The 24415-nt window shown below is 39.3% G+C and overlaps 1 protein-coding gene across 11 annotated transcripts in view; it reads right to left on the reverse strand.

The window, feature by feature from the left end:
* The window catches only part of CCDC91 (coiled-coil domain containing 91), a 319151-nt gene that overhangs the window by 111074 nt on the left and 183662 nt on the right, over positions 1-24415 (reverse strand). For 10 of the 11 annotated variants that reach the window (XM_043531633.1, XM_043531332.1, XM_043531592.1 and 7 more), the window contains one exon: positions 8133-8240. The exons of the other annotated variant lie outside the window; for it this stretch is intronic. In XM_043531633.1, the coding sequence (XP_043387568.1) occupies positions 8133-8240 (108 nt within the window). The remainder of the gene's footprint in view (positions 1-8132; positions 8241-24415) is intronic. 11 annotated transcript variants of the gene reach the window in all.

Genomic DNA, 24415 nt, shown 5'->3' on the forward strand with positions numbered 1-24415 from the left:
TACTGCAATTTAGTTCCTTGAAAGTTTTTATTTCCTCCCTAAACAAGGCAAAATATCCAAATGGAAAAAGCTAAGGACGATAATCATAATAGGTTCCCCCTCACCAACATACAAGCAGAACAACATCTATCAAACTGTTTAGATGCATCCCTTTTATTTACTGTTGCTCCCTCAGCAGAATAGGGAAACAGGAGTAATATTAAGTCAAGTCAAAGTTTTAAAATAAAAATTAGGGTTGTACGGGATCCTGGCCTGACGCTCTTTCTTTCATCCTCACCGCTGCAGCAACCAGGCTAAGTTTCTGCTCCAGGGATTCTCATCTTGCCCCGGGAGATGGGAGAGTTCCCTTTTGGGAGGAAAAGAGTGAGATGCAAACAGAGGGACAAAAAGTAGAAAATGTTTTGTTGAAGGAAGAAGATTCTTTTCCATTTTGATGGACAGTCCATTTTCTTTTTCTTTTCAAAAAGGTGATGTGAACCAATCAGGTTATAATCCATTTTTTGGAGCTGTTCTTCATGCATCATCACAACTTCCATAGTGTAAAGAGAAAACAGGGTCTCTCTTCGATGGTTTCCTATTTGTAAAATGCACATCATTATTGGAGGTTTGTTTCCAGAAGCCAAAGCCTGTAAAACTGCGTGAAATGTCTTGGGACATCCCAATTCCACTTGCAAAATATCAGAGTAAAGCAACAAATGTATACCTGCTTAGAACACCTTTCTAGGGTCTCTGGTGTTGACATCCATAGTTTGATAGGATTTTGTTTTTGTTTTGTTTCTTTTTAAAGGTTCTGTATGTACCCTTCTGTTTGCTGAAGGTTAACTTTGGTTAATCTCATTGGTTAGCTTTACAGAGATCCTTCTCAGGTTGAAATTTCTGTGTCAGCCACTTATTTTTTTTCCCACCCAAATGTCTATTTTGTAATTTGCTTTGCAACATGCAAAAATCTCTCCACATTATCTGATATACGTTAAAACATATTTTATCATCCAACCCATCACACCGCTATATAAATGTTACTTGAGTTATCCGTTCCCCAACCGTCTTAGTGTGGCTCAACACCAGAAGGATGAAACAGCTGTATAAATCTTTAACCTCGACATTAGCACCTGTTTATTCTCTCTTCAATTACAAAGTTGGAATTGCTTGTGCTTATTTTTGTTGTGTGCCTTGATGCACTTTTAAACAAGCACTTAAGTTTTCGGCTATTCAGGTTTATATTTTAGTTAGGTTTGCCTTCAAGATATCACTTCACTTTCGCTTCTCAACACAACTTAAATGTTTTTGATACAATACAATACACAAACACCTTTGATAACTCTGATGTTTATATGTTAAGTATGTTAATTAAATTAACATTTATTTAAAATAAGAAATGTATTTTGTGACTATGGTCCCCTCACAAAGGATCGGTAATAAGGTAATTCAAGGTATGTGGGTGCCAACTTATTATCAATAATCTTTATATGCAGTACAGTTTTTCATATGAATCCTTTTCCTTATATAAATGGCAACTCCAATAAAAAAGGATTTTTATGTCTTAAGTCTTGATTAGTCTATCAAATGATAACTATCTTTACATATTATAAAGCCAAATCAAAAAGGAAAAAAACCTTCATCCATTAATATAGATGTTTGTAGCAAAATGTTTGATTCTGTCTCAGTTTGAAAATCATCTACAAAGCACAGAAAACAACATATGCATACTTTACCAGGTTTTCAGGCCTATAAGTCAAAGATATGAATAACTAACTACCATTAATAAAATTAATATTACATATTTTAACACCACAAAACAGTGTCAATTAGAGGACTGGGTTGTGTTGTGGAGACACATAAACCAGGGGTTAGACTAACACAAATTCATTTCACATAATACACCAAACACTGAACAATAGGGCTCTTTTGCTCAAAGAAGTTTATCTGTTTCCAGTATTTCACTTTATTCAATTGCTTATTTCCTAACACTGCTTTCAGTTTTAAGCATTTTGAGTGAAATATATTTATATACTGATGTTTGGTAACATTAAACAGTAACCACTACTTAGCAGTAATGATGAGCAATTCTCTCATTTTCTACAGCAGAGAATGAGAAACCTAATAACGTTAACACAGTTGAGACTGTAAAATAAGATGAGCTAGCCAGCTTTAAATAGGAGCATATTATCAGATACCCTTCCCACTTTCCAGAAATTTCCAAACTCTAGCAAATTGATTTTCAACTCCACTCTCTCTTGTCTTTTCAACTCACAATGACAGTAGATTCTACTCACTAGCTATGCAACTTTCACCAGTCATTAGGGATTCCAGCCACTCCCCTTTCCTTCTAGGCTTCCAGACAATGTTTTATATTTGTTTCTTAACATGGATAAAAATCAGAATGATGTTCTATCACTTTCCTTCTCAACTTTATTAAATACTTAATATTTTCATTCACAGATTGAGAGTCTAATGGAACCAGTAAGCTCTTTAAAACCAGACTGAACTTTTGGTTTGCCCACCAGCATGCTGCAAAACACTTTTTTTAGTAACTCCATTCTTTCATCAAGATCAGAAACATGGACTGAGGTATTACATATCCTGTACAGCAATAAAAATAAAAATGTAACAAACAATAAGGATATTTCTCATCATTTCTGTGTAATGATACATGTTCCTCACCCCCTCATTTTTCCTTCCCTCACTCTTCTCCAAACAAGAACATAATACAATTTGTTTTCTCATTTACAAATTCAGAAACATTCCAGCTAAACCTACGTTTTCCTCCCCAACGTCCCCACAGCACTAACATCTTAAGTGATATCAGTGTAAAAGTATCAGCCTATAAAACTTTTTGTTACAACCATCTCACATTCAGTTCTCAATCTAGTTCCTTCAGTTTATCAGAGGCACTACCTTCCTACCACACTGTTGCTGCTATATACACAATAAAATAAATAAATAAATAAGTAAATAATGATTAGATCTTACATAGCACTTTTGATCCGCAGATCACAAAGTGCTTTACAAAGGGGGTAAGCATTATTATTGCCATTATTATAGCCAGATGGAAAAACTGAAACACAGGGAGGTGAAGTGTCTTGCCCAAGGTCATAATACTTTATATCATATTTATATATATACATAGAACATCATTGAAAGAGTTAAGGATAAAAAAAGGGATGTGTTCTTTTTTTTAGAGTCTAATCCTGCTCTTATTGAAGTCGATGTTAAAATTTCCAGTGACTTCAGTTGGAGCTCTTTCAAGCCTTTCTGTATCCATATGTAACTATCAGTATGTGGTGTGTTCTGGATGAAAGCTGGAGGCATGTAGGTAGGAATAGCGGTCAGTAGGTTTCTGGTATAGGGTGGTGTTTATGTGACCATAGCTTATTAGCACCATAGTGTCCAGGAAGTGGATCTCTTGTGTGGACTGGTCCAGGCTGAGGTTGATGGTGGGATGGAAATTGTTGAAATCATGGTGGAATTCCTCAAGGGCTTCTTTTCCATGGGTCCAGGTGATGAAGACATCATCAGTGTAGTGCAAATAGAGTAGGGGCATTAGGGGACGAGAGCTGAGGAAGCTAAGTCAGCCATAAAAATGTTGGCGTACTGTGGGGCCATGCGGGTACCCATAGCAGTGCCGCTGATTTGAAGGTATACATTGTCCCCAAATTTGAAATAGTTATGGGTGAGGACAAAGTCACCAAGTTCAGCCACCAGGTGTGCCGTGACATTATCGAGGATACTGTTCCTGGCAGCTTGTAGTCCATCTTTGTGTGGACTGTTGGTGTAGAGGGCTTCTACATCCATAGTGGCTAGGATAGTATTTTCAGGAAGATCACCAATGGATTGTAGTTTCCTCAGGAAATCAGTGCTGTCTCAAAGATAGCTAGGAGTGCTGGTAGCGTAGGGCCTGAGGAGGGAGTCTACATAGCCAGACAATCCTGCTGTCAGGGTGCCTATGCCTGAGATGATGGGGCATCCAGGATTTCCAGGTTTATGGATCTTGGGTAGCAGATAGAATACCCCTGGTCGGGGTTCAACAAAGCCCATTGCCAACTGTGTCCACATATCTATTCAGGGGACACCATCATAAGGCCTAATCACATCATCCACACTGTCAGAGGCTCGTTCACCTACACATCTACCAATGTGATATATGCCATCATGTGCCAGCAATGCCCCTCTGCCATGTACATTGGCCAAATCGGACAGTCTCTACGTAAAAGAATAAATGGACACAAATCAGACGTCAAGAATTATAACATTCAAAAACCAGTCGGAGAACACTTCAATCTCTCTGGTCACTCGATTACAGACCTAAAAGTCGTAATTCTTCAAAAAAAACTTCAAAAAACAGACTCCAGCGAGAGACTGCTGAATTGGAATTAATTTGCAAACCGGACACCCTTAAATTAGGCTTGAATAAAGACTGGGAGTGGATGTGTCATTACACAAAATAAAACTATTTCCCCATGTTTATTCCCCCTCCCCACTGTTCCTCACACATTCAACTGCTGGAAATGGCCCACCTTGATGATCACTACAAAAGGTTCCCCCCCCATCCCCCCGCTGGTAATAGCTCACCTTACCTGATCACTCTCGTTACAGTGTGTATGGTAACACCCATTGTTTCATGTTCTCTGTGTATATAAAATCTCCCCACTGTATTTTCCACTGCATGCATCCGATGAAGTGAGATGTACTCACGAAAGCTTATGCTCAAATAAATTTGTTAGTCTCTAAGGTGCCACAAGTACTCCTTTTCTTTTTGCGGATACAGACTAACCAGCTGCTGTACAAGGCAGAAAAGACAACTATGATCCTCTAGTCTGTCCTCCTGCATAACACAGACCACAGAACTCCCCCAAAATAATTCCTAGAGCGTATCTTTTAGAAAAACATCCAATCTTGATTTAAAAATTGTCTGCGATGGAGAATCCATGATGACTCTTGTTAAGTCATCCCAATGGTTAATTACTCTCATCATTAAAAAATGTATACTTATTTTCAGTTTGAATTCTAGCTTCAACTTCCAGCCATTGGATTCTGTTGCATCTTTCTCTGCTAGATTGCAGAGTGCATTATTAAATATTTGTTCTCCATGTAGATACTTACAGACTCAAATCAAATAACCCACCTTTGTTGAGATAAATAGAGTGAGTTCTTTGAGACTATCACTCTAAGGCAAGGGGTTCTTACAACAAATTTTTTGGTGGCCTCAGAGTGTGGCCACCAACACTTGCTGGTGGTCGCACTGACACTTTCTCCCCCAAAACACTTAATTAACTTTAGGAAAAACAAATAAATATGCATGTACACACTCCCAGATCATTGTAATTTATTTATGTAGGGCTTTTTCTGCAGACTCAATAAAAACAATGATGTGAAATATTTGTATGTTTGTTAATATCACTTTTCACAGCAAGTCCTGGCAAGTTAAGACCTGGATGGAGGGGTGGGGGATGAGGCAGCAGAGGCCAGGGGAAATGGATGGGAGGCCCCGCCACCGCATGATCAGAGGTGTGGGCTGGCGCTGGTGCCCTGGGCCAGCACCCACAAGAACTCAGGGTCGGCGCCTGAAGTTGCGTGGCCAGGGCCAGGGATCAGCACACACTGCCATGCAGCCGGGGATCAGCACCCAGAGCTGGCACCTGCTACTATGCAACTGGGGCCGGGGGTCAACACCCAGAGTTGACGCTTGGGGTTTGCGCCCACTGCTGCACAGCCGGGGCTAAGAGTCAGTGTCCTGGGCCAGGACCTGCCGGAACCTGGGGGTGGTGCACGCTGCTGCATGACCGGGGGTGGGGATCTGCACCCAGGGCTGGTGCCTGGGGATCAGCACTAATGGCCAGCACCTTCCAGAACCCAGGATCGACATCCAGAAGCAGTGTCCAGGGTGGGTCAGTGGCCATGGCTCATGGTCGGAGTGTACAGAGAGGGGTTGGCTGCCGCCAGAGTTTGGGGCTGGCACCAGGGGGTCTGCGCCTGCTGCTGCACAGTCAGAGCTAAGGGTTGGCATCCAAAGCCAGCACCCGCCGGAGCCCAAGGCCAGTGCTGGGTATCTGCACCCAGAACCAGCAGCCACTGGAGCTCAGGGTCGGCGCTTGGGGTCGGAGTGCACAGACGGGGATCAGTGCTTGAAGCTACCAGCCTCTGGTGGGATTGGGGATTGGCACCACGCGGCCAAAGCCGGGAATTGGAGCCCACCGCTGTGTGGCCAAGGATTGGAGTCTGAAGCCCCATGACTGGAAACCTAGTCTGAAGCCAGGCTCCCTAAGTTCCCTCTGCCCAACCACCCCAGGGCTGAAGTCCGGGCCCCACTGAGCCCCCTCATCCCCTAGTAGAGAACTCACCTTGCTCCTTCAGCATTGTGCCCCACCTGTCTCTGGAGACGGGCAGAGTGGCGCATCCAGGAGCAAGGGGGAGGAGGGGCTGATGCTTTGCCGCCACCTCCCCAACACTGCACAGGAAGCTGTCATGGCTGCAGGGGAACCCCCTGGTGACCACATTTGAGAAATGGTGCTCTAAGGCAAGTTTTCTAATTTCCGTCACAGAATGTCAGCGTTTGTTTGCTTTCATCCCCTCACTTTAGTACTTATTCTGCATGCTGTGGTAAAAACATGCTTGAATTAAATAAGAACTGATGCAGACTGTCACAACAAACTAGAGGTGATCCTTTTCTAAGTTTCAAAACACACACACACACACAAATACTTCTGTACTCCAAGGTTTGACGCTTCTTTCCACTTCCTGGTTGGAGATGGAAACATCAGATATGATAGCAATATTTCTGACCCAACTAGAATTAAGAAGTGTCAACAATGTTACAAAAAAGCCTATTCTCACAGAATTTCCAGCATTTCTGAAGTTCATCTAGCCCTAATACTCAACAATAATATATTAAATTAGCAGTGCAACTATTGTGGATACTGTGACAGAAAAAGGCAAAACATTTCATAAAAAGTTTGAATCCATTTTAGTATATTTTTAGGCATAGCTGTAGGGCATGCATTAAATAGCGCCGTGTTCTGTGCAATGTGCCCCTTGTCCAAGGATGAATTACTTTTTCCCAAGTGCTGTGTACCTTTTCATTATACTATTTACATAGATGACTACATGCTTGTAGCAAACTCTTCAGCTGATAAGGTCATAACAGGGAGACGGTTGTAACATACCTCAGAGAATGCTGAAATTAATCAACTAAATATGCAATTACCTTTACCTTTCTGTATTATACTGTGAAATGATATTTTAAGTGTACATTAGCTGTATTTAGGTCTTTAATTTACCATCACACAAAAATGAAAAACAAAAACCAAAAAACTTCTACTAGTCATTTTAGAAGAAATGTTCCTAGCAGTACTTAAAAGTAACTTCAATACAAACAACCTTAGAAACCCTTTTCAAGATTAGCCAACAGAAAATTTTATATTTATAGCTTATGTATGGCGCTTATTTGGTTAATAATTTAAATTGTATTTAAATAAACTCAGGCGAGACTTTGCCAATAATAAAACAAGTTCCAAAAGTTTAAACAGTCATTAGACCATTAACATGGACCAGCAGCTTTAAATACTTGTTGTATAACCTACTTTTTATCATCGATGTCGTATTAATTGCAGTGGTTTCACTGAAATAAAAATAGATTTGGACGGTAGCTGTTAGAATGACCATTTTATAAGTTGCATCACACATTTATGTGTGTCTGTTCCATAGAAATCTGATCTTTGCTTGCAGTCCATTATAGTAAATAAAATTCAGGCTTAAGAAATAGTGAATCTTTTCTCTGCAGCTATGTAAAATTATACAGTTAATAAAGTAATAAATCTTACACTCCAAGCTTCCTTCTCTTTGGTGCCGTGTCCCTCTGGGATCTTGGTTAGACCGTTTAGAAAGCCATAATGCACATTTGGGCCCAAATGAGTTAGGAGGTATGGTTAGGTTCACATCTCTTTTTTAATGTAATTATTGTTATCCCAAGGATATTATAGTGAAGACTGGTGCTTTGTGATTTTTTTTTTCAAAACAAACTAAACAGAAAAATATATGCTCTGAAACCAAAAGAAAATCATGATGCTTTTTGTAGTGCAAAACCCATTCATATAGTCTAGAACACGTGTATCTGTGTGGACAAGTGCTTGCATTACCTGAGCATTCAGCAATTCCTCACACTTGTATGAGTGTTTTTCAATTGCAGCTACGTACTGTTTTTCAATGGCTTCTTCTTGCTTCTGAACTGTAGACTGCAGTAGTGCCTGGAAACAAATACAGCAGACCAGTTTCAAAACAGAAGACACATTTGAGTGTTTTTGACACACTGCAAATTAACTAACTTTTGTATACAACTGAAATCTGATATTCAGCTGCACCCACAGAACAGAAATGTGCAATTACTGAAGTGCTTTTGTATATAACACTACTTTCATGTGTATATCTATCTATCTATCTTTCTTTAGCCAGGATGATATTTTTTGGTTCTCATGTTTCCTACACACATAAGTTGCATAAAAGAAGGCAACTCACAGAAGAAGATAGAGAGGGTGAGCAGTCCTGTTAAACATACTCAGTTTAGTGGGACCACACAAGATGAGAAGCATATGAAAACTGCTGAGAAAAAAAAAAAGCCAGACATATTTCACTGGCTGACAAAACTCCACATCCTCTCGGCACACTGTAAGATCCCATGGGCCAAGCATGATCTTCACAACCACAAGTCAACTAAAAGCAGATGGAAATTCTGAGTAGTTTAAAACATAAAAGCAATACCCCCCCAGGAAGTTCACACTCTGATGTGAAGAGGTGGAAGTCAAAGTGTGGAAAAGTCAAAGTACTAGGACAATATGAAAAAGATAATAAAATTAGGGACATTATACAGATATTTGATCTTAGCTGTGCAAAGGTTAAAGAATCTGTATGCAAAGGGAAAAAAACTAAAACAGATCACAAGAAAAGCCAAATCACCATTCGTAGGCATTATATACACCTACTTCCTTGAAGAGGATGCTGGTATTTTTACCTTCACTTCACATACTTCTGTGCTATTCATGTTTTCAATAGTATATGCTATTTATATGTTCCTTCTCTCTAGAATATATACTGTACAATTTGTAGTCACAACAGCAAATTCTATTTTTAAATAGTAATCTGTGTATTAAACTACTTGCAATTACAACGTAAGTTAAAACAGACTTAAGATTTACAGAAAACAGATTTTTGGCACACATATGCAGAGAAGCAAAAAATTTTTGTTTTGAAAATAAGTTTGCTTGGTGAGAAACAATACACATTAAATAAGATGTTGAATAAATGCAAAAAAAAAAGGGACAAAAATATTTGTATAGCTTTTGGTCTATCTTCCGACATTTTCCTATAATTACTTTTCTTTTGCAAACATTACTGTTCTTCAGGATGACTACTGCTATAACTCAGTAGCAGTTTTACGGAAGCAAAAGAAAAAAAATACTAGTAAATTAGAAAAATGACAGATGGTGCTCGACATGAGGTTTAATCAAAATGCAAGAATAAGTTCAGTGGCTTTTCCACTGGCTTACGCCTGTCTTTAAATATAAAGCTTGTTTTGTAGATTGTTATCTTCTGCACTGATACAAATTCATACAATCACAAAAACTTAATTCTCAAAAGACTCCAATTTTTGCTTGAAAAACTCACTAAAGTCTACTTTATTTGGGATTAAATCCCATAATGAATATATTGAAATTGATATAAATCAATGAGAAACCTTATTCCAGGGCTTACTACAGGAACAGAATGTCAGTTTGAACATTCTGCTTTTTATCCTCTGGACTAATGCTATAAATAATTGCTATAATTAATTTAAGAAGTACATTAAAACATAAAAGGCATAAAAGCAAAGATAAATATAAAAAGTCACATTTTTCTCTGACTGAAGTCAACAGGAAAGACCCAGCTGACTTCAACAAGTGCAGGATGTGGTCCTAAACAAGGTTCCTCCCTTACCCCCAAAACATGCCTTCTACTACAGGTTCAGCTGAACCACTTGATACTCTTGAGTATGTAGGAGCTAATAGAGTTCCCCTGTAAATTATTTAACCAGTGGTCTGTCTATTTTCGATAGCTTTCATTGAAAACAGAAACAGAAGTATTAGACTGAAAAAGTAACAACCTGCCATGTTTTATTTAGTTATTTTTATAATGGAAAGTTATTGTATGTTCTGATAATAAAGTAACTTTGCCTCTTTTAGGGCTGATTTTATCAAGAATCTGTCTATCTTCTACTCACCCTCTCTATCTTCTTCTGTGAGTTGCCTTCTTTTATGCAAAAGGTGTGTGTAGGAAACATGAGAACCAAAAATTTTAAACACATCCAGGGAGTCAAAATATAATTTCTCAATATAATTTGGAAAAATGATCTTGGGGGATGTGTTCTACTCATGAGAGAATGTACTAGCATTGCATTACACTCAAATTAGCCTAGTGGAGAATGATCACAAGTGTCAGTATCAGTAGATAAGGAAGTTTATTCAATAAAATATTAATTCTATTCTTCTTTAAATCTAAAAGATGGCATGGAAATATGGCATTATACCACACACTACAGTTGCATCTTGCCCTGCCCCCAAATTATACAGGCTGTTCTTAGACATCCCTCCCCATAGTATGTAGATTGCAGTCTTCTACTTTGTAATTTATTTCTGTTAAATACGTTGCATAAAGATAAAAGGTATCAGGAAATACTATGAATTCTGTGAGGAGACTTAAAACTTTATAAAAATTAGATGTTTCCCATCGTAAATTAGTTTATAGACAGATAAACAGATAGATATAGTAGGCACTCAGATACTACAGTGTTCACTGTCTATAGTGTCAAAGTGGAAAGAATATGCCCCCTCTGTATGCTCCTGAAAAGTCCAAAGTTTAAACATTTTGACATAATACTCTTTGCCTGACCATCTTATGTAAATATATAGAAACTTGACACAATGATCCTTTAAGGCTTGCATCATCTTGGAATGGTAGCCTTTTCTACTAAAGGTATTCATTGGCTTTGTGAGATAAATATAGAGTGGATATATAGAACTATCTATAGCTCCAACACATTAATGCAGCTATACTTCCTGAAATCACTAAAAGAACTCAAGCACAATTCAGCCATAAACCACAGTAACACTTGATATTAGAGCTGTCAAGTAATTTAAAAAATTAATCGCACAATTAAAATTTTTTATCACGATCACATTGTTAATCATAGAATACCATTTAAATATTTTTCGATGTATTCTACATTTTCAAATATATTGATTTAAATTACAACACACAATACAAAGTATACAGTGTTCATTTTATATTTATTTTTATTGAAAATATTTGCATTGTAAAAAACAAAAAGTAGCAGTATTTTTCAATTCACCTGAACTGTTGTGCAATGTCTTTATTATGAAAGTTGAACTTACAAATGTAGAATTATGTACAAAAAAACCTGCATTCAAAAATAAAATAATGTAAAACTTTAGAGCCTACAAATCCACTCAGTCCTACTTCTTGTTCAGCCAATCGCTCAAACAAACAAGTTTGTTTACATTTGCAGGAGATAATGCTGCCTGTTTCTTGTTTAAAATATCACCTGAAAGCGAGAGAAGGCATTCGCATGGCATTGTTGTAGCCAGCGTCACAAGATATCTACATGCTAGATGCGCTAAAGATTCATATGTCCTTTCATGCTTAAACCACCATTCCAGACATGCATCCATGCTGATAACGGGTTCCGATCGATAATGATCCAAAGCAGTGTGGACCGATGCATGTTCATTTTCATCATCTGCGTCCGATGACACCAGCAGAAGGTCGATTTTCTTTTTTGGTGCTTCGGTTCTGTAGTTTCCGCATCAGAGTGTTGCTCTTTTAAGACTTCTGAAAGCTTGCTCCACACCTCATCCCTCTCAGATTTTGGAAGGCATTTCAGATTCTTAAACCTTGGGTCGAGCGCTACAGCTATCTTTAAAAATCGCACATTGGTACTTTCTTCAGTCAAATCTGCACATGTACTGGGTCATCACCCAAAACTGCTGTAACATGAAATATATGGCAGAATGTGGATAAAACAGAGCAGGAGAAATACAAGTCTCTCCCAAGGAGTTTAGTCACAAATTTAATTAACACTTTTTTTTTTTAAACGAGCATCATCAGCATGGAAACAGGTCCTCTGGAATGGTGGCCAAATCATGAAGGTGCATACAAATGTTTATTATATCTGGCACGTAAATACCTTGCAATGCTTGTGTGACGAAGTGGGACTGTTCTTAATGATTTCTCTGTTCCAGGATCTCACCACCCCAGGAATGTCTCCCCATTGACCATCACCTTCCGCTCCCACTGGGGGTCCGAGGGGCCTGAGCCCAGGAAACTCCACACAGACATACAGGTTGGGGTCAAAAGTGGGAGCCTGTCCACCTCCCCACCCACCTGGCTAACGGAGTCTATGGCCTTGGGACCCAGCAAGGGAGCTAGACACCGGGGTTTTTCCGCAGGGTCCCCCTCGTTCAAATCACCAGCCTGCTCAAAGGCAGTGAGGTGGGCATCCACATCCTCTGCCTCCTTAACCAGGGGCACCAATTTAGTATCTAGGTTCCCTGCGGAACTGGCACCCCGGGGTCTATCCCCACTCACCCCTGGGATGTCCCCTATGCCTCTCCGCTCCACCATCGCCAGTTCATGGTGCTGCTGCTTCTGCAGCTCTTTCTTGGACTCTCGCTGTATCTCACAGTCCTCTTGCTCTCTTGCACTCAGCTCCAATCCTGTCCGTCTCCGATCCCCGGATGCGGAACCCGATCGTCAAGACCCCTGTCTGGTCGGGGGCAGGAGTCTTGGGGATGCCTGGCTACCACTCCAGCTGCTCCCAGATCCTGCTATAGCCCCATTTGGGTCAGGAATCTGCTCCTTAGAGAGGTCATCCTCCTCCAGCTGCACGATTAACTGTGCTTTGGTGAACTTTCCAATGTGCAACCCTCTCTTTTTGCACAGGATTACAATGTCCTTCTTAAGGAGATGGTGATAGGCCATCTTTTTGCTGTTCCCAAGTTGTTGCGGACTCACGGGCCTGTGTGCTCTCAACTCCCCATGGTTTCCAGGGAGAACCCCAAGTGTGCCAGCCCTTCTCGAGGTCACCACCTCTTTGCCAGGGTTAAGCTGCAGACTCCTCCGCCCCTTGGACCGCTCGCTGCAATCCCCGGGGAACCCTGTTACTGCAAAAGTCCTTCTCTCTCCCAGGGCCAAGCCGCAGGCTCCTCCGCCCCGAGACTGCTCACTGCAGTCCCCAGGGGTACCCCATTACTGCACAGTCCTTCTCACTGATCACACACTCCCAGGGGTTAACTGACTCCCGAAACCATTCCTCCTGAACCTTCAGCACGCCCGGTCCTCGTCAATCCCACTTCGTTTTACTGCTCCCCAGTCACTTACTGCAGGGAGCGCCATCCATGGGGTGCAGTACATCCCACCTCTACCGCCATTTGTCACGGAGTGCCCGGGAGATGCTCTGGAACTGCTCCCTACGAAGCCAGTCAGGACTCTGGTGAAGTCTCCTCTCTGTGAGTAGACTGTCTCACACAGCTTCCACCTTCCTGTATCTGACCTCGGAGCATTCAGCACCCTTTGCCCCTCCGTGCGCTTACCACAGCGAGTCCGCTCAGGCGGGGTCCTGGGGAAGCCAGAGGGTCCTGCACCCCAACTTCGCAATCAGACATGACTCTTAGTCAGTCAGTAAAACCGAGGTTTATTAGATGACAGGAACATGGTCTAGAACAGAGCTTGTCGGTACAGAGAACAGGACCCCGCAGCCGGGTCCATTTTGGGGGACAGTGAGCCAGACAACCACGTCTGCACTTCACTCCTCGTCCCCAGCCAGCCCCAAACTGAAACTCTCTCCAGCCCCTCCTCCTCTGGGCTTTGTCCCTTTCCCGGGCCAGGAGGTCACCTGATCTATTTGTCTTCAACCCTTTAGCTATCACCTTGCGGGGGGAAGGGCCAGGCCATCAGTTGCCAGGAAACAGGGTGTCGGCCATTCTCTGTGTCCAGACCCCTGCACACACCTGCCCTCTAGGGCTCTGCAACAATCATATACCCTTATCCCACCACCTAGATACTTAAGAACTTCATAGGGGAAACTGAGGCACCCCCACAATATTCAGAGAAAACATTAAGAACAGTCCTACTTCGTCACAGCTTGATACAAAAATGCCACGTGAACGTCTGTTATCACTTTCAGGTGACACTGTAAATAAGAATTGGGCAGCATTATATCCTGTAGATGTAAACAAACTTGTTTGTCTTAGTCACTGGCTGACCAAGAAGTAGGACTGAGTGGACTTGTAGGCTCTAAAGTTTTACATTGTTTTGTTTTTGAGTGCAATTATGTAACAACAAAAATTCTACATTTATAAATTGCACTTTCACGATAAAGAGATCACACTACAGTTCTTGTATGAGGTGAACTGAAAAATACTATTTCTTTTATCATTTTTACAGTGCAAATATTTGTAATAAAAATATAAAGTGAGCACTGTACACTTTATATTCTGTGCTGTAATTAAAACCAATACATTTGAAAATGCAGAAAAATATTCAAAAATATTTAATAAATTTTAATTGGTATTCTATTGTTTAACAGTGTGATTAAAACTACGATTAATCACGATTAATTCTTTGAGTTATTCGGATGAGTTAACTGCAATTAATTGATATCAAGCCCTACTTGATATATTTAAATGCATACTTGCAGCACAACAGCACCAACCTTAAATTTGTGTCCCATTGACCAAAAATAATTTGGGGTAGCCAGCTTCGATAGTCTAAACCCCCGTTTTCCACAATGGATGAAGCGCTCATCCTGGTGGCCTGACACTGATGGTGAGGACAGCCCTCCACTTTGACTCATCTCAAGTCTCATGGACTTCTCTGTTTCATCAATCTCTTGCAACTGTCTTGATGTAAAAGTGGCACTCCACTAGTAATATGTGTCTTCCAATACGTCACAGTCAGTTAGGCCATGGGTAGAGGAGAATGGAGCCCCACACAGCTGCAGCATGCAGTACTGGTCTCAGTTTCTGGGTCTTCAAATGTATTGTCAGACCACCTTCTAGTGCCTCTCCGGGGATGCATGAGATCCTGAAAACTAATCTTCAAGTGCCTTTAGTAGAATTTTTTTTTTTTTAAACCAAAACTGAACTCTAGCTGTTTAGCCTGGTCTTCATTAGGAGAAATTGCCACAGAAATAGCTTCTCAGTGACTTATAAGAGCTTTTCTTGTTCTCTTATAATTTCCTTGGACTCCCAAAATCTTTTCCAATTCTCCCACAAGTCACTGCTTCAGGGAACTGTGAGGAGGACTGTGGGTTATGTATTTAAGGGTAGTGTGCCTGCATTTAAAATACATAGCCATGCATGAACATGGGGTAGAAATGGACCCAGAAAAGAATACCTAGCATTGACAAAATTTTACCACTATTTGTGCTGGTGTAATCCCACTAGTTCATTAGGCAACTGTATGGTTCTCTAGGGTAGAGACACTGTAAAGTATATTCATTCTTAGCATTAAATGAAAATAAGCCTTTATTTGTATCTTCTCATATTCCCGAAAACAAAAACTATTAAATCATAGTACCGACTAATTAGAAATCAGCAATATTTTCTTAAACTATATCCTGTACACTTGGCTTTGTAACATTTACTTCTTCCACTGTATTCATATGCTCCATTTTATCATGACTAGACTGGGAAAAAAAATAAGGACAGAGAAAACTAAGAATTAATGTCCAAACTGATTTTAACTGACTAGATTTGGCTCATGAGACAGCTCTTAGTTTCCAACTTGGCATAACCTTCAATAACTTTGCTGGCTAATCAAAGATACAATATCGCCAAGTTTTAAGTCTCATACTTCAATCTATAGCAATACTGGCTTACAGATCAGAAAAAGAAAGTGATAGTTGGATTTGTTGTTTGATTTAAACAAAAAAACCAGCAAAAAAACCCCCAAACCCTCTGATCAACATGCCAGTGCTAGGACGGAGGTAGAAAATGCAGTTAATTTGGTGCATTTGGGAAAGGACACAATAGACTGGCTGTCTGAGATGCCTTTCTATTGGTCTATCTTAGGAAAAAAAGGGTTGAAAGATTGTTATGTAGGATTTCAAATAGAACACAAAGTTGAAATTTAAAGTCAACCACGAAGGAGGCGGGGACAATGACAACGAATTAAGATAAATTTGGAATGCAGTATGCAAGGTGTTACACATTACCAGAGTTGTTAAAAAAAAATGGATAAAAAACATAAAAATTGGCTTTTTGACAAAAATCAAAATTTCTTGTCAAAATTTCTATTAACTAAACCCCCCCTCCCCCTTTGTCCCTTATTTTCTGAACTTTTTAAAAAAATTCTCCCTACCCACACCTTTTTATAGTGGAAAAAATTATAAAAGGGAGAAAACGGGGGAACAAACAAAGAAAAAGATTCAGAACAATAAATTTTGAAATATGAATTAAATTTTAAAAAGTACAAATAATTTCCTTTAATATTTAAGAGATGGGTGGCCTTTATGGTATTACTCAGTCTTATTTCTCACCTTCTACACTTTCTCCTACATAACATGGATCAAGACATACAAGCTCCAACAGCGCTAAGGTTTCATATTTCTCAACATGCAATTTCCTGCACTGATGAACTCCAAAGGGAGCCAGCCCTTTCATCCCATCCTCTTCAGGTCCCAGGATGTGGACTCATTCAAATGTCCAAGAATTGGAATTTTATTTAATTTTAATTTAAATGAGAGAGCACTGAAAATTTTCCTCATGTGTCTCACTCATTTTAGGTTATTCTGTTCCTCTGCCTTAACGTCTGTTTGAATTACAGTGCAGAAGTCCAATTCAAAAGAAAATACAGTGAACTATGGTGTATATCCGAAAAATGGAAATTAAATGTAACCTACAGTAACAATGCTATTAAGTGAGGAGGATCTAGAAGTCAAAGAAAGTATGCAGGAGTGTGATAAGAGTTACTGCTGGCTTTCTTGTCAAAGGATTCTAGTAATAAGTTTACCTCAAACTCCAAAACCTTCTCACAGTGAAAATATATTTTGTGCCATGTACATTTATAAATTAAGAATGCATATAATCTCCATCCCTCATTGCTCATGCCAAACCGGTTCAGTCTGCCAGAACTGGATGTTCTGATCTATTTATAAGTCACGATGCTGCACTCCAAAATACATTTGAGCGATGGTCCCACAATTGCAGTCGGGGCACCAAAAGCTGTCCATGGAGAGTTGGCTTGTCTTATGATGCTGGTCCTCTTCCTTGCTTACAGCTGCTAAATTGTATTACAATAACAAAAATATATTGCCTACTTTTCTAATATTTTTTTCATGTTATTGTAGTTATTACAGGAAAGCTATTGATTGTCAGTTGGGGGCAGGAGGGTCTGTGCAATCAGGAATGGGAAGGGAAGTGATCCACAAGACACCCTTTATTATAAGGTGGTACGAACTATAAAAAAAGGGGGAAAAAAAGGAAAGAAAAAGGTTGAGAACTTCTGTACTGGAAGATTACCAAATACTCTCCAGTTAAACAGCACACAACAGAAAGACGAGAAAAGTAAGAGATATCCACTGGTCAGTGTATGTTATGCATCATCCTCTGTGTCTGGTCCACAGGGCCCAGCTACAAAACCTGGCTCTCTTCAGCTCAGACTGTGGACACTCACTCTTTCAAGGGCTGGAGGTCTACAGTGTGGTCAAGATGGCTGTTACACAACTCAAGGCTCATTGAATCATAAGGTTAGAAGGGACCTCACGGGTCATCTAGTCTCATCCAAGATTCCAACCATTGTGAGCAACAGATGCTCAAGATGAGCTTCCTCTGTCCAGGGGCCATGTGCAACTCAGAATGTTAGTGTGTGTTATATGTCACCCCCACCTGTATTTGCCCAAACCTGCTCAGGAGGAAAAGATGAAGATTAGATTTTGGATTTTGCAACTTTTTTAGAACCAGTAACAGTAGATGTTAACTGATTTGAATAATAAAGAGATGAATTAGGGTGGTATGGGTGGCTTTTCTGATAACAATATTACACATTTACTGTCATACAGAATGGCCAGAGGGCAGCAGGACAGTACTAGAAGGGAGCTTTATTCCCTGTAAAGGGAAGAAAGTTTGCTATAGACTAATTAAAGCACCTGAAGCCAATTAAAGTACCTGAAGCCAGTCACATGATAAAAAAATCCTGCTTCAATCAGACCAGGAGGAGTTGGAGTAGAGAACAGTTTGAAGGAGTTCGAGCAGAGGACAGTTTGGAGAAGTGCCATGGCTGGCTAGAAGACCAAGACCCTAGGTAAAGAGACATCCGGTTTGTGCAGAGAGAGAGGGCGGGAAGCCCCACAGGCTGAAGAGCAGGAGAGGGAAGTAGCCCAGGGGAAGGAAGCACTAGTTCAAGTGGTTTACCACTATCCTTAGGGCTCCTGGGCTGGGACCCAGAGTAGAGGGCAGGCCCGGGTCCCTCCCTCTCCACTACCCTTCTCTGAGTTACTAGTGGGACAGTAGATACCCTAGTTCAGGGGCAGGAAAGTGCCCCCTGAATGCCCCCCCTCCCCCCAAGAAGAGGAAGCTTGGGACCCATCATAATCGTACCGGCAATTTGCCACATTACACATTATCTTTCCAAAACTTAACTCCACTACTGATAAGAGAATAATCTGTTTCCTTTTTTTTTTTGTCTTGACACTTACTTCTTTAGGTGACAAACATATTTCAGATAAACTTACACAGAAGCTACAGCACTTGATTGTCAAAGTGCATTGAACTGGAGCAGTATACAAAAAAACACTATTTAAGTTTACAATACACTTTCTCTACACATTATACATACACACCACAGATATAGAGGAGATATCTATGTGATGAATGTATTTGTAATGTACTATAACAGTCTCACTTACTTACTCTGTCTCCTCCTGCTAATGAGGTTTCTAAACCAATTCAAAACCACAAAACAATTTCAAACCAAAGTGTTTTATTTTAAAAGGTAGCTTGCCACATAAATATTTGTTTAATTGCTTCCCAAATTTAAAGTGGCTGGAGGTACAGAATAGGCCATATTTGGTCATGGACTAGTATCAAAGATACAGTAATTGTTGAACCTGATAAGACTACAGGTCTATCGAGTTCAGTATCCTGGTGCCTTGTTGCCCATATAGAAATGCGTCATGAACAATTGTGGAATAACTCACTTGTAAGCTAACCCCTACTAGTTAGTGGTTGGATTATGGATGGATGCATGAGGTTGTAGATGCCTTTAAAACAACAAAACAAAACTTAGCTTTCCAAACTCTCTCATGCCATCAGTGTTGAAAACAAGAGCTTTATCCAATTGGAGAATTAGGAGTTCCCCTGACCTCCCTTTTCAGTGGTATAGGGCATTTGCTTCTTGATCATGATACACTGAGACTTAGTCTTTAGAAATTTCTAAAATTTGCTAGTTAGAATTCTTCTCTTTCAAAGACCTGTATAGTTGGATTCATGGGATTAAAGAAGCCTGTCTTTACAGGGCGGGGGCTATGAAAAATAGTAGCAAGTTTTTAGAATGCCCTAACACACTTGTAAAATAGTTTCATAAAAATAAGTGGCATAAACATCTGATAGCATTCTGTAAATTCTGGCATTCACTTGAGACGATTTCCCTAATTTACTTGTGGTTTTGACACTTAGGAGTAATGCAACCATTTTAAACTCATGCTACCGAAACCATGAAACGTTCTCCTTTTTGACTTTTAAAAATGCACCTCAAGTGTTGTTTATATGCCATGTTTCTTGGCACATACACTAAATAAATTCGGTTTTTGGTTAAAAAAGATTCAAATAACCAATGGGGAAGCAAACAAAGAACAAAACTACACACTCTGATACTGACAAAAATACAACCCACCATCATGGTTCAAGGAAAACAAAATGGAGAGGGGAATGCGTATTCACAAAGTAACGTGTTCCATGTGTTGCAGGAGATGGGAAACTATAGGAAATTGCGGGGGGGACGGGACTTTTTTTTTAGCTGTGGTTTATCAATTAATTCTAAATTTTTCTAATGTTGAAGATGCCAGTGAACTTTTCAGACTATGGTTTGCTTTCTCTTAGTGGACCATGATTAGCGTATTATCAACATTTACAAGTTACCACACAGCTCCTTCTAAACAAGCACAGGTAAAAGCACTACAGAGGGAAAAACCACACACGTGTTCCTATGAGCATGCTAAAAGCTTATCAGAGGCCACACACCAGTCTTATGGGGCCTACTAGGCCAAAGTCTTTCCAACCCTTCTGCAAAGGTTGGGGCTCCCCTTGGACAGATGGCCCTGTCCATTTGCAGGATCAGAAGAAGGCCCTGAGTCTATTTAAATGTAGCCTTTTTATATGTTGGTTCCTCCAAATTTATTTTCAACTAATATATGCAAATGTGACCCTTTCTTTAGTCAGGATCTCTCTCACAGGTCCAAACATGGTGGTACCTATGTCTTCTTAGGTGAAAGAGAAAACTTGAGATTCTCTGCCTCACTCTTTTATATTTCAGTGAACCTTTGAAGTGGGTTCTTCTGAGGGTTACTCTTCAAAGTAAAGTTTATTCAAATAATGAAGAAGTCTGGTGGTGAAGAAGGTTCCATGCTCTTTTTCCTCATCTGTGTTTGCTGAAATGGAAATTTGCTTTGTCCCCTGCCATTTCCTCTCCCTGCTGTCTCAAGGATATGGTTTACTCCTTATATGCAAATTGAGGAAAACACATATTCCTTCGTTTAGGATAGATGTGTTTAACAACTTTCACCCAGGCAGCATTGTGTGGTTTTGAACATGTGCTATCATTATACAGGGGGATTTTGTAAATTTACATATAATGTGGCTGCACACATTTCACCATGATATTATTGACCGGTGGGTTAGTTTTAAAAAGATACCACACAAGTCATATTTTGCACAAAATTACAAAGATCTGTAGGGTGTAAATACAGGGGTGCTTTTGGTCAAAACCATGCCACAAGTAAGCAAAAGAAACCTATCCTGTATTTCTTTTGTATATGAATATAGAGCACTTTATGCTTTCTGAAGTTTGATCTGGTCTCTAGAAAGGCAAAACATAATAAATAAGGATTTACCAAAACCAAAACACAACCACCCAAGCACTTCACTAATACAAACCAGTTTGCCTAGCACACAGTCAGATTAAATTGTACTGACAATGGGAACCAGTTCTGTTTACCTAGAAAAGGATTTATCACATGTCCCCAAAGCTGGAATTTATGAGAACCCTCATTCAATTAAATAAAAGGAGTGGGTTTTTTTGTTTGTTTGTTTTTTAATGTTCATTCCCTAGGAGGAGCAAAAATGGTGGAACTCCAATTCAGCAACATTGCGAGATTTCACATACACCTCCTTTTTGGAAAGCAAATTAATTAGCAGTCAGAGAACAAGACAAAAGGAAGAGAACAGAACACTGTTTATCAACCTCCTTCCTCTTCTGAGAAATGTTACAAAAATAATTCTCAACCCTGAGAAAAACTGGTCTCTTAATTGTGAGTATTTCGGTTTCCTGAAAACATTAAAAATAACACATTCACATGAAACACCAGCAAGTGTATATACCACATTATGCTCAAGTTGGAATGTTAACTAATGGGTGTTACTGAAAAATATACCATACAAAAAATGTTGTGACTCCAAAAGCTCACCAAATTTGTATTTCCATTACTTTATTTCCATAGCTCAGATATATTATTATATTTAAGTAGCTAAAAGAGCATCCTGGACAATTATATACAAATTAGCTCATCAAACACTCTACTTACTTCAAAATTGCTATAAGCCAATGCTGCCAGAAGAAACCTTTTGAAATGGAATAAGATCTACCCAACTCGGTATATAATGATTGAAATGTACAAATTATAATAAATTTTAGCGCTGATTTCAGCAACAGAATTGCTATACTGGTACCCAAGTAGACACAGATCCATTTAATTCAGTATCCATCAGTACCTAGTTACTGTTACTTCAGATGAAAACAAATGTGTTAAGTAACATGTCTAGCCAATTCTTCAATAATAAAACAGGGAGAGGTCAAAATTCCCTCCCCAGCCTCAAAGGTTGAACAACTCACTCCAGGAAGCACATCATTTGACTAACCTCCTATCATAAATTAGCTATTGACAAATAAACTAAACACCATGTAGATTACAATATTTCAAAGCTGTCTTTTTTCAAATGTGTATATTTTATGCATTTCAGATATTGAAGCTGCCTATCATTCAGATTAAGTTCCTTGTTGGGGAAGCCTTCTGTGAAGTACAAATGAGATGTCCCTTTTAGGTACCATTACAAAGGTGATTCTGTGTACCGCTAAACAAGAATTCGCAAAAAGAAAAGGAGTACTTGTGGCATCTTAGAGACTAACCAATGTATTTGAGCATAAGCTTTCGTGAGCTACAGCTCACTTCATCAGATGCATCATAAGCTCACGAAAGCTTATGCTCAAATAAATTGGTTAGTCTCTAAGGTGCCACAAGTACTCCTTTTCTTTTTGCGAATACAGACTAACACGGCTGCTACTCTGAAACCTAAACAAGAATTGTAACCAAAAAACTTTTCAATTCCTATTTTGGTCACATTGGAATAGTTAATGAAGTGGGCTCTAAATGAGATAAAATAGAAACAACATGTTGAGGTTAATTTCTGGAACTTTTTCCACTCAGTTATAGCATGTTACTAAAGCTTTAGCAAAGTTCCTGCTTTGAACTTTCACATGCTCAGTCAACCAGTATTTCCTTTGGAAAATTCTTCTCTGAAGTTGTTCACGAAAAAAAGAAAAGCCATTTTTATTTGCATCAGGGAATAAAAAATATTAGCAGCTTCAACATAACAAGAACTAAACATTGTCTTTTAACTCTAAATTGTACAGCCAGGTGTTTCAAAGGAATATAATTGTGACAAAAAATAATTGAGATGTTCACAAGAATAGCTTCGTTTATTTTGTAAACTGCACATTAATGAAACAATTTCAGTTTTATATTATAGCTGTCATCAGTATCGTCATAATGATCAGGAACGTCTAGGTTCCACAATCTCATGTATTCACATTTCCATTACAAGCACCAATACAGTCTGATGCGGCAAAGTATATTCTTGACCTTTAGCTCTTTCTCACAGAGCCAGGGAGGAATGAAGGTCTCTCTTTCCTGAGATCTCAGCACATGTTGGTCTCCATTAGAAAAGTATGGGGTGGGCGGGGACTTGGGCTTTCTCCTTTTTACGCCGAAGTAGACTTGACTGAATAGCCACTGCCAATTATAATTCCTCAGTACTTAAGTTTATATTCCCTCACTCTTCCCCATGTCTTTCAGGTAATGTAACAATGCCTTTTCAATATATCCCATTTCCTCAATCTTTTTACTAAAAAAATATGATAATTTTTGCTACCTTAAGATATTCAAATTCCTCAAAAAGGTTGTCCCTTTCTTTATCAAAGCCCTTACATACCCATAAAAAGGTGATCAATTATTTCTTCCACCTTACAGAGCTCACGTTGCATTTAGTACATTTTTGTGTCTATATATTTGAAAAAAGATGTTTAAGCCACAATGGCCAGTTAGTATTCGAAACAAAAGTACTTCATTAGTCCTATACAGGCTCTGAATTATGTCGTTATCCTGAACTCTAGGGAACAATTCAAAAAAATTTCTCTTTTTTCATTAATCCAATTTTTTTGCCATTCCTCTCAAAATTTTCTACACTAAACTTTTGAATTCCTGTTTACTCAAAAGGTATTACTATATCAATCCTTCCACTTCTTATAGGGTTTTTAACTGCTTTGTTTGCCATTTCCTTTCCCTTTTATTCCAATATGCACTTGGATCCAAGTTAATGCTACATATCCCCATCTGTACTAACTCTGTTATTAGAAATATAACTGCATTGATTAAATCACTTTTACATACTGAAATACCCTTCATTGCCATAACGCCTGAAACTGTATCTGAAAAAAATGACTGCCATTTCTGGGCGTACATCCCAGATCCAATTTAATGCTAGCATGATTGCTACTAGTTCAGCTGTCATGACAGCTACATAAATGGATATTCTTTCAGATGTACTCATTCCCAATTTTGATATACAATATGCCGTCCATGCTCTTCCTGTTTCCCCCCGCCCACTTCTTGGACCCATCTGTATATATTTGACAAAAGCGACTCCACTTTTCATCTATATACTGATACACATCTTTTTTAAGATTGTCTTTTCCCTCCCCCCACCACACAGCTTAAATTTATAAAATATATCTAAATCCACATATTGACATGTGTCTTTCCACCCAGTACACCTACTTTATACAACAGCCTTCCCTCCATGTCACGTCTCTTGAATATACA

The sequence above is a fragment of the Chelonia mydas genome, chromosome 1 (genome assembly GCF_015237465.2).
Source record: "Chelonia mydas isolate rCheMyd1 chromosome 1, rCheMyd1.pri.v2, whole genome shotgun sequence".
In the NCBI taxonomy this organism is placed as follows: Eukaryota; Metazoa; Chordata; order Testudines; family Cheloniidae; genus Chelonia; species Chelonia mydas.